Source organism: Sinocyclocheilus rhinocerous, unplaced genomic scaffold, assembly GCF_001515625.1.
Source record: "Sinocyclocheilus rhinocerous isolate Xijiao unplaced genomic scaffold, SAMN03320098_v1.1 scaffold4039, whole genome shotgun sequence".
Classification (NCBI taxonomy): domain Eukaryota; kingdom Metazoa; phylum Chordata; class Actinopteri; order Cypriniformes; family Cyprinidae; genus Sinocyclocheilus; species Sinocyclocheilus rhinocerous.
Window position 1 is genome coordinate 200,117 of NW_015648502.1, and position 10,229 is coordinate 210,345.

The 10,229-nt window shown below is 41.3% G+C and overlaps 1 protein-coding gene across 1 annotated transcript in view; it reads left to right on the forward strand.

Annotated features, from left to right (window-relative positions):
• The first annotated feature begins 4,751 nt into the window (after window positions 1-4,751).
• LOC107709742 (serine/threonine-protein kinase 24-like) overlaps window positions 4,752-10,229 on the forward strand; it is a 26,362-nt gene continuing 20,884 nt past the window's right edge. Inside the window, exons 1-2 of the mRNA XM_016514344.1 lie at window positions 4,752-5,465; window positions 9,484-9,714. Coding sequence (XP_016369830.1) covers window positions 5,424-5,465; window positions 9,484-9,714 — 273 coding nt within the window. The 5' untranslated portion in view covers window positions 4,752-5,423. The remainder of the gene's footprint in view (window positions 5,466-9,483; window positions 9,715-10,229) is intronic.

A 10,229-nucleotide genomic window follows, 5' to 3' on the forward strand; every position in this document is an offset into this window, starting at 1 on the left:
GCGTAGGCTGTCACCCTCCACCTTGAAAGTGTATGTGGCTGCTATCGCAGCACATCACAATGCAGTGGACGGCCGGTCCCTGGGAAAGCACCATCTCATCCTGAGGGGTGCCAGAAGGTTAAATCCTTCTAGGCCACGCCTGGTGCCTTCCTGGGATCTCTCTACTGTCCTGGCTGGCCTTCAGAGGGATCCCTTTGAGCCGCTGGAGTCAGTTTAGCTAAAATTTTCAGTATTTTTCAATAGTAGCACAGGTTCCTCTGGAACCTCCACGTGTGGCTCCTGGACGGGACACGGCAGACTTAAGTGATCTGCCACCGGAGGTGGTAAACACGATCACTTAGGCAAGAGCTCCCTCGACAAGGCAAGCCTATGCTCTGAAGTGGAGTCTGTTTGTGAACTGGTGTTCTTCTCGCCAAGAAGACCCCCGAAGATGCACGATTAGAGTAGTGCTTTCTTTCCTGCAAGAAAGGTTGGAGCGTAGGCTGTCACCCTCCACCTTGAAAGTGTATGTGGCTGCTATCGCAGCACATCACGATGCAGTGGACGGCCGGTCCCTGGGAAAGCACCATCTCATCCTGAGGGGTGCCAGAAGGTTAAATCCAGTTGAGCTTAAGTTCCTTTCTGCTAAGACAGCGCTCCTGACCGCGCTCATTTCCATCAAGAGGGTCGGGGACCTCCAAGCATTTTCGGTGAGCAAATGCACCCGGAGCTTCAGAAGCTCTGAGAAGCTCTTTATCTGCTACGGAGGTCAGCAGAAAGGGTAGGCTGTCTCCAAGCAGAGGTTGGCCCACTGGTTAGTGGATGCCCTCGCCTTGGCCTACCAATCCCAAGGCGAGCTGTGCCCCCTGGGAGTGAGGGCTCACTCCACACGGAGTGTTGCCTCCTCCTACGAGCTGGCGCACGGCGCCTCTCTGGCAGATATCTATAGAGCTGCGGGCTGGGCGAAACCGAACACCTTCGCGAGATTTTACAGTCTCTGTGTTGAGCTGGTTTCTTCCTGTGTGTTGAGTAACAGGTAAGTGGCGGGAAGAGCCGGCCGGTGTCACGCTTGCTGCGCCATTCCCCCCTCACCTGGGATGCGCCTTTTCCTCCTCCAGTAAGTTTCCCGGTCGATGAACTCTGGCTGAGTATCCTCCAGCACCCCCGGCAGTCAAACTGGGCAAAGCAGTCTGATGCCAGGCCCAGTATCGGTGTTAGCTTGCCCGGGTTTCCGGTCAGCCCCTTTACTGGGCTAGGTGTCCATATGGCTTGATTTCCTGCGGCGATCCCATATGTGTATTCTTCCATGATAAGGTTTCCCTCTCGGTGAACCCGTGTCTTCCCTTTGACAGACCAGAGTGCCTTGTGTTCAGGCCGGCCTGCTCTCACGTTGTACTGAGACCCCAGCCTGGATACGTGCCCAAGGTTCCCACTACGCCCTTTCGCGATCATTTGGTGAACCTGCAAGCACTGCCCTCGGAGGAGGCAGGATCTAGCCTTGGCATTGCTGTGTCCCGTAAGAGCATTGCGCATATACGTGGACTGCACCCGGAGCTTCAGAAGCTCTGAGAAGCTCTACTGGAGCGTTGGGAAGGTTACGACCTTTGCGTAGCATTTGTCTGGCACGCGGCTGCTTGTCAACATTTGCAGTGCTACAGGGTTGTGATGGGATTCAGGTTGTGGCACTTTCCATGGACCCCCTATGTTGTCAAGACATAACTCATAGTGACCGACAGATAGGGAACGTCTCGGTTACGTACGTAACCCTCGTTCCCTGATGGAGGGAACGGAGACGTTATGGGATCGTCTCGGTTACGTACTTAACCCTCGTTCCCTGATGGAGGGAACGGAGACCTTATGTCCCCATGCCACAACCTCGAACCATTGCTGGTTGCCAGGGACAAGTTCTCGGCTACTCAGCATAAAACCTGAAGAGTGGATGCACCTGTCGCCTATTTATACCCATATGCACGGGGAGTGGCTCAGGTATGCAAAATCCACTAGCTAAATTTCATTGGCGTTTTCTCTTAAAGTCAGACAGGATTGGGGCTCCCAAGTGAACCCCCTATATCGTCATGACATAATGTCTCTGTTCCCTCCATCAGGGAACGAGGGTTACGTACGTCACCGAGACGTTCAAGTGAAGTGTATACCTCATGCTGCCTTTCTAAATTATAATTAACCTCTGATACCTATTCTGTTGTCTGTGATGCCAGTGAATGAGTCAAAAATGGAACTGTATAGATGTCCCTAATCTAATAGAGACATGATCGGGCTAAATGCAGCCATTTTCTTTAGAGAGGGGGTGAATCTTATGGGTGTGTGACAGAGAGGGAAATTGCGGAAGAAAGAAAGAGAAGAATAGTAGCGTTTTGCTCAGGCCCAAGAGTAGATAAGCAGCACCCAGGGAATTGGTCTGTAAACATTGTCAGTGATTGGCACGACACCCCAGCCTGTGGGAAACTTTACATTTTGTTATCGGCCTGTAAAACGGCATTTTACAGATCCACATGCTGCTTTAGCGGTGTGTGCGGGAGGTATATGGGTCGAGGGTGGTGCACTTGAAGCCTGTTTTGATCGGTCCTCACTAAATATCCACCCAATTTTCACAGGTCTGGATGAGCTTTGAAGAAAATTGAGCAGATTTGCGATGAAGAGCCCCTCTGGAGGAATTTGAGAGTGTTTGAGGATTAGGAGGTTTTTATTCTCAGCATAAAGCCAGGTTGAAGAAGTATCTGATGCCTCAGGAGGTGAAGCTCAGCCGAGCATTCCAGTAAATAGAGATTCTGAAGATAAAGAGTTCAACTGACAAGCTTATGGACTTGGATAAAGTGAGTTGGCATACAGTTCAGCTTTTATGCAAAGCAAATAATATTCTGAAATAAATAGTTGGGGGTGTTAATCCAGAATCAATCAAATAATCGAAACGTAAAAGAGCAAAGGGTGTGTTTACAATGAGGAATGCTCACATGTGACTCTTTGAAAAAAAAAAATGACTTAAAAGGTTTTATAGTTCATGTCTGAATACACAACGATGAGCTCAATCACAGTAATGTGTGAAGATATGGGGGAATCAATTTAAAAAATAAACCACGGTCGACATCTAGTGGTAAAATTGGTGTGGCAGGTTTAAAGTGCTTGTTTTTCTGTCGCCAAAAGGTGTCGTTAATTCTCAAAGTGATTTAAGCATGCCCCCAAAAAAGAGAAATTAGAGAAAAATATTATAACTGTTCGGAATCAGTGGAGTAACATTTTTTTTTTTTTAAATATACAAACTATTAAAAATATATTTTAAAACTTTAAATATATTAAAGGAATAGGAAAGAGTAACACTTTAGTTTAGGGACCAATTCTTTTTAGTTACTTGCTTATTAGCATGCATATTACTAGCATATTGGATGTTTATTAGTACTTGAAAAGCACATATTATTGCCTTATTCTGCATGAACATATTTTAGATGCCTTAAACCCGTAACTAACTTAACATCTACCTTACTAACTATTAATAGCAGCAAATTAGGAGTTTATTGAAGCAAAAGTCGTAGTTAGTTAGTTAATAGTCAGAATTAGTCCCTAAAGTGTGACCAAGAAAGGAAATAAAATGTCACAAATAAATAGACAGTGTTGGGAAGTAACTAATTACATGTAACGGTGTTATGTAATTTAATTACAACATAAATGTAACTGTAATCAGTTACAGTACACCAGTGTTTCAGGAGTTTAGGATACAGAATAGCTTATTCGATCATGGTTTATTTCCTATTTGGGTTAATGTATATGCTTTATTTTTTAAGATTAGCAGTTTTTTTTCCAAGGCATTGTTAGATGCATTGTCTATGCAAAGATTTGTTTTTAAAAACACCATAGTTATTAAACAGATTTATTTTTATGATTTAAAATCTGTATTTAACCACAGAATGATCTCAAAGTAAAAAGAAGTGCTCAAATCTGACTTTGTGGTGGCTGCTTTAAAATTAAAATATTATAATCTTAACTCAAGTGATAAAGGATTTTGATAGTCTGACAGTAATCAGTGATGGTAAGGTTAACCCTACCTGCTTCAAATGTTTGAAAATGATTTTAAAAACATTTGTTTGAAATTTCGAAAAGTAATAAAAAATAATCAAATGTAATCAGTTACATTACTTTAAAGTAAATTGAAATTGTTACACTAGGCTACTTATTACATTTTAAACAGGGTAACTTGTAATCTGTTACCTATTGCATTTCCAAAGTAACCTTCCCAACACTGCAAATAGATTTACACTAAAAGTAATGCACATAGGAGAAGTGGACGGACCTGACATAAGTGACCCTGGACCACAAAACCCTGGTATATTTGTAGCAATAGCCAAAAATACATTGTATTGGTCAAAATGATCAATTTTTCTTTTATGCCAAAAATCATTAGGAAATTAAGAAAAGATCATGTTCCATGAAGAAATTTTGTATATTTCCTACCATAAATACATCAAAACTTAATTTTTGATTAGTAATATGCATTGCTAAGGACTTTTTTTGCACCCTCAGATTCCAGATTTTCAAATAGTTGCATCTCAACCAAATATTGTCCTATCTTAACAAACCATATATCAATGGAAAGCAATACATCAATTTCGAAAAATTGACCCTTGTGACTGGTTTTGTGGTCCAGGGTCACATATAGTAGAAGAAGAAGAAGAAGAAGAAGAAGAAGAAGAATTTAAACACAGTGCTGATTGCACGCACTCTGTGCCATATGATTAGAGTTATAAACCCCTCCCCTCTCCTGCCGGGGCGGGATCTGACGCGTCCGGATCCGCCCTGATGTCCCGGTGACAGCACGGACAAGATGGCGGCCAGCTGGGAAGTGAAGTGAGGATGTCAACATCATTTCTTCAGTTCAAACAAGTCGGGATTTTCACCACCCACCGCTTCGATCAATCCACGATATAGTTCATGTTCCGTGCGTCTGTTTTAGGAGCCGAAACCGGGGCATTTTTACGCAAACGCGCGCATGTTTTTGCGCTATGTTTTGGAAATCCGTTTGCGCAAAGAGGACCATCAACTCTTGACGAGCGATCTGGCCTGCATGAACCTCCAAAACCCACTCCAGGAGTCATCAAAAGAGCGTTTCAACACCTGATCGCACACTACATCGACTGAAACTCCGCGATCAGTCCGATCGACGCTGTTTTGATTGGTGTTTGCGGTGATTTCCGCGAGGAAGAGCAGCGGTTCTCAATAAAGCTGCGGAAGTGGAGGAGAGGTTTTCACGCCAGTCATCTTTCAGATGCACTTTCTGTCCTTCCGTGGATGCTCTTTGCTCCATTATCCAGCTGTAAAATATCTAAGACCGCATTAAACTCGGGCAAACGGGATCCAGGGGTGCATTAGCTGTATTTTGTCCGGAAACCGTGTTTTTTGCTGACTTGCTGGCCAGTTTTAGTGGTTAAAGTGACGCCATGGCTCATTCTCCAGTGCAGGGCAGTCTGCCTGGGATGCAGGTAAAGATACACACACACACCATCTTTTATTTAAAGTCTACTGTGGAACATATTAAGGTTTTTAAAGTGTATATGTATATTGTAATATCCCTCACTTTCATAAGCTTAAGAGTTTCTACTCTCTGATAAGTTGCAGAAGACCATAAATCTGTTTGACTCCCTCTTTGTCTAATTTGTTAAATAGTGGTAACGTTAAACATAAACTTGTGTTATGCAGTATGTGTATTATTGCACTGTACATGCAGGGTGAAGTGATAGGGTGAACACTCATGTAGTTGTTAAGGGGTTTTCAGTCTTGTAGATGCCACTGGAACCCCAAATATAATATGTGCCATTCTAATAATGTAAAAGGCTGCTATATATTTTCTCACATAAATAACCAATTTATACTGTGAATGATTTAATTAGAAGTTAGTTTATGAACAATATTATTTGGAAAATATTTCTGAAATATTGTTGCATTTTTATATATATTTTTTCTGCTTTAGTTCTGTGCTCTTAGATGATTTTATTTAAATAATTTGTATCTTAATAAAATTATTTAGTTATTTATTTAATTTAATCTTAAGTATTATTTGGTTTTACATTTTTTTTAAACTATATATATATATATATATATAATTATTTATTTATTTATTTATTTTTTCTCTAAACTTTTTAATGTACGGCCTTATACTCCCATTGTATTTGCCTGTTTGGTTGCTAGTTTAAAAACCCATTTAGTAGTGGACTGGAGGTGGTTTGATTAGGTGTGGTTTACCGTATTTCAGATATTTATTGAGAAACACAGCGAATATGATGCTTAACAGAAGAGGCTTTGAGTCCTTCATCATGTGCGAAGCTTGGAGGACAACAATTTAGAAAGCATTTCCATTAAATATTAACAGTATGTTCTCGCTCTCTAAAGAGCATTAGCACCACCTTTCTGGGGCATCCTTTATGAAACCAAGATCATGTATGAAGTAGGACAGTACCAATGTAGAACCCTTTTCAGGGGCATTCTATTAAAATGTTCATGTTCTTGCCCTCTAGAGAGCATTAGCACCACTGTAACCTTTTTGGGACATCCTTAATGAACCATGATCATGTATGAAGTGGGACAGTACCAGTGAAGAACCATTCTGTTCTTCAAAACACAAAGATCCAAGAAAGAAAGGAAAACATGAAGTGGAAGGGTAGAGACAAAAGGAAAGAGGGCGATGAGGGATGGAGAGATGTCTCCAGAGAGTAGCCATCATAACTGGGTCACTTGGTTGGGTCTCTATTCATGCTGGGCCATATGACTGGTTTGCCCTCAGGACAGGAGAGCAATCTGCCATGCCGAGTAGTTGAAATGGCTTGTCGTTCCTTTAGGTTGAATATGCAGGAAGCCATTGTTGGCTAAGAACCTCCATTTTTTTAAGGAGGCCCTTAAAACCAAAGAGTGTCCATGTGAGATGAGGAAAACCGGAATTATGTAGGAGGTCACAGACTTCCAGGGAGGGCCACAAGTCACCAGTTCTGAGAGCGCAGAGATGGAATAAGCGTTCATTCTCTAGTATTTCCTTATGGGTCACAGAGGAATTGTGGTGGTCATCCATTAGGAACATTTCAGAAGCCAGCATGCTCTCTCACCTGGCTGTAACACCCCTCATATGGCCGGCCTCAGAGTATCCAGCTCCCTAAAACACAACCACAGATGGGAGCCAAGGGATGACGTGGCCTTCTAAAAGAATTTGTTGGCTGTTACACCTGTCAGTGTGCATCGGGATCAGGATTACAGAGATCAGCTGGGAGTGTAGGCGAGCAATCAGCATTAGGGCTGAATCAGGGAGCAAAGCCTTCATCATCTCCGTGATGGGACGAGTAGATGACAGCTAATGAATCTCTGAGTGATGCATTAAAGGGCTTCTCTGTGGGTGTGTGCGCTTTGAGGAAAGACGTGCGAAAATCATCTGTGTATGAGAAAATCGATTTGTGTGTGTTCATAGAATGGCATCACTAGTTGACAGAGCGCAGATTGGCAGTCGGTCTCCAAGATATTTGTCAGCACGTGTCATTTATCACGGTGACTACTGTTCACTGGCCTCTTTTTCCCTCTTTCATGAAGACTTTTGTCATCTTTGCTGGAGTCGGTTGATTTGTGTTGTTTAAAGCAGTGGTCCTCAGCTGAGTTTGTTCTGGGAGGTTCAAATGCTGAGAAATGCGTAGGAAAAAATGCAACTACCCAGCATTGCAGCAAAAAAAAGAAAAAGTTTATAATTGTTTAAGTCTGTGTGCCCAATCAAAATGTGTGTCATTAAATTCCCTTGGTAATATCTAGTCAAATTAGACCGATGCAAACAAGGACAGGTTGTCTCATCCATGAAAATAATGAACGAAAATATGCAAAAATTACTCAAGGCTGATTTATCAAAATACAGTATGAAATGTAATATTGTTAAATATTATTACAATTAAAATAACTTATTATTAATGTTGAAAACACTTGTATTTTGTATTGTATTGTATTTTTGTGGAAACTGTGATATATCTTTTTTGAAGAATTCTTTAAATAGAAAGTTCAAAAGCACAGCATTTATTTGCTAGCAGAAGCTTTTGATACATTATGAATATCTTTACTGTCACTTTTGATTAATTTTATATGGCCTTGCTAAATAAAAATATTAATGTCTTTCCACAAAAAAAATATTTCTTACTGACCCCAAATTTTTGAACAATACTGTGTGTATTGAATATGGGTTAACCATAGAAACTAAATTATCAATTTTTCTATCCAGCTTATGAGTTGTTGATAATTTTGCACATTAATTTAAATGATTCAGATTTTAATACTATTAAGTGTTTGATTTTAAGGACACGTTTATGTTAAACAGTATTGAGTCAAAAGGTAAAATCTGGATCCTGTAATGAAACCAGTTCAGAAGCACTTGAATAAATGAATCCAATGCTATTTGTATAAAATGAAATGGAAAATACATCTTCAATCACTTTAAACCTTTGCTAGGGTAATCAGCCCTTTCAGCCTTATATCAAAGCATGGTCAAGATATCCCTAAACAGATTTCCATTTATTCACGGCACCCTGAGGTATGAGGCATTAGAATAATGTACTATAGGCTGTGGGCAAAATCTGCTCTCTTTCATCTTGTATCTTTGGCGCACTAATGCTGTGGATGATCGGCTCTGTCGTCATCCATTTAACTGGATTTCACACTTTTATGAGGTCCCCATGAAATCCTGCCTGTGTGTACCTCCCCGCAGCGCCTCTCATACTGCACTGGGCAAGCTGTTCTGCTGTTGTGCTGTTCTGGCATCAATATGACTCTGCGTTCGGTAGGTTTAGAGTTTATGCTAGCAAAAGAGATTTGTAGGATTTTAAGGTCGTGAGTTTTTGCGTGCTCGGAGGAATATGCGCCGGCAGCAGTTCAGGATTGTCTTAAATTCTGGTCACACTGACGGTTGGTCTAGCATGGTTTGTTTTGCTTTGTTTGAATGATCTTGGTGAAGTGGTGGTGATGTTTGGGATGGTTTTTGGAGGCTTAAGTTAGCATGCAAGTGTTAAACCCAGAGCAGTTTGGGGTTTGGTTAGTTCTGCTGTTATTTATTCAAGTGCTGCTCAGTTTAACCACTGTGGACTCTGCAACGAACTGCCTCATGCTAATAATGTCAACGCTGTTTGTAGCTCTCTCTGTGTTTCCTTTAAGAAGGCCTCAGGAGTCTGAGATGTTCAGGGTCATGGCTGAGACCTCTGGGAACTTTGGTCCCAACCAGATGTGCTTCAGTTCTCAAACATACTCGGGTCCTGCTTCAGTAGCATTTCAAAGAACTTCTAGTCAAACCAAACATTGGATTATAAAAGCCTATTTTAAGATTGATCAGAAGTACCATTGCAGTATGTTTAACCATAACTAACTAGGCCCAAGGCTCTTTTCTGTAACATCATGTGATTTATCAGTACTGCATGAATTAGTAAATTGTTTAATCTGCATAAAACTAATTGAAGACCTAGACTGCAATGTCTTTGTTCTTCTTTCCAGAATTTAAAAGCAGATCCCGAGGAGTTGTTCACTAAGCTGGAGAGAATCGGTAAGGGTTCGTTTGGAGAGGTGTTTAAGGGCATCGACAATCGCACACAGAAAGTTGTGGCCATCAAGATCATCGATCTGGAAGAGGCTGAAGATGAGATTGAAGACATTCAGCAGGAAATCACAGTGTTAAGCCAGTGTGACAGTCCCTTTGTCACCAAATACTACGGTTCCTACCTAAAGGTGAGTGGCCAGCATATACAAAAAGGCACTTTGAGGTCATGCCGTGTGATCTGAAGGATGTAGGTCATGATGACACAGAGGGCTCAAGGAAAAGTGATATCTCCTGTGTTAACTGAATTCCACTTGAACAGGCTGGAACCCATAGGGCTTCATTCAGGTCTCAAATCTTTTTAGCTACACTACCATTCCAGTATTTTTATGCCTTTGTAAGAAATTGATACTTCTGTTCACCAAAGTAGGATTAAAAGCTTAGTTCACTCAAAAATAAATTCTTTCATCATTTACTCATCCTCAGGTCTTTCCAAAACCTTTGTTCACCTTTTAAAACATTAAAGGGGTCATCAGATGCGAAATGCTCTTTTACGTGTTGTTTGAACATAAATGTGTGTCGGCAGTGTGTGTACACAACCACCCTATAATGATAAAAATCCACCCAGTGTTTTTTTTTTAATCTACTAAAATCATTACCCTTTTCTCAAATCAAGCCGTTCTCAGCTTCTTGTCTGTGTGTGGTC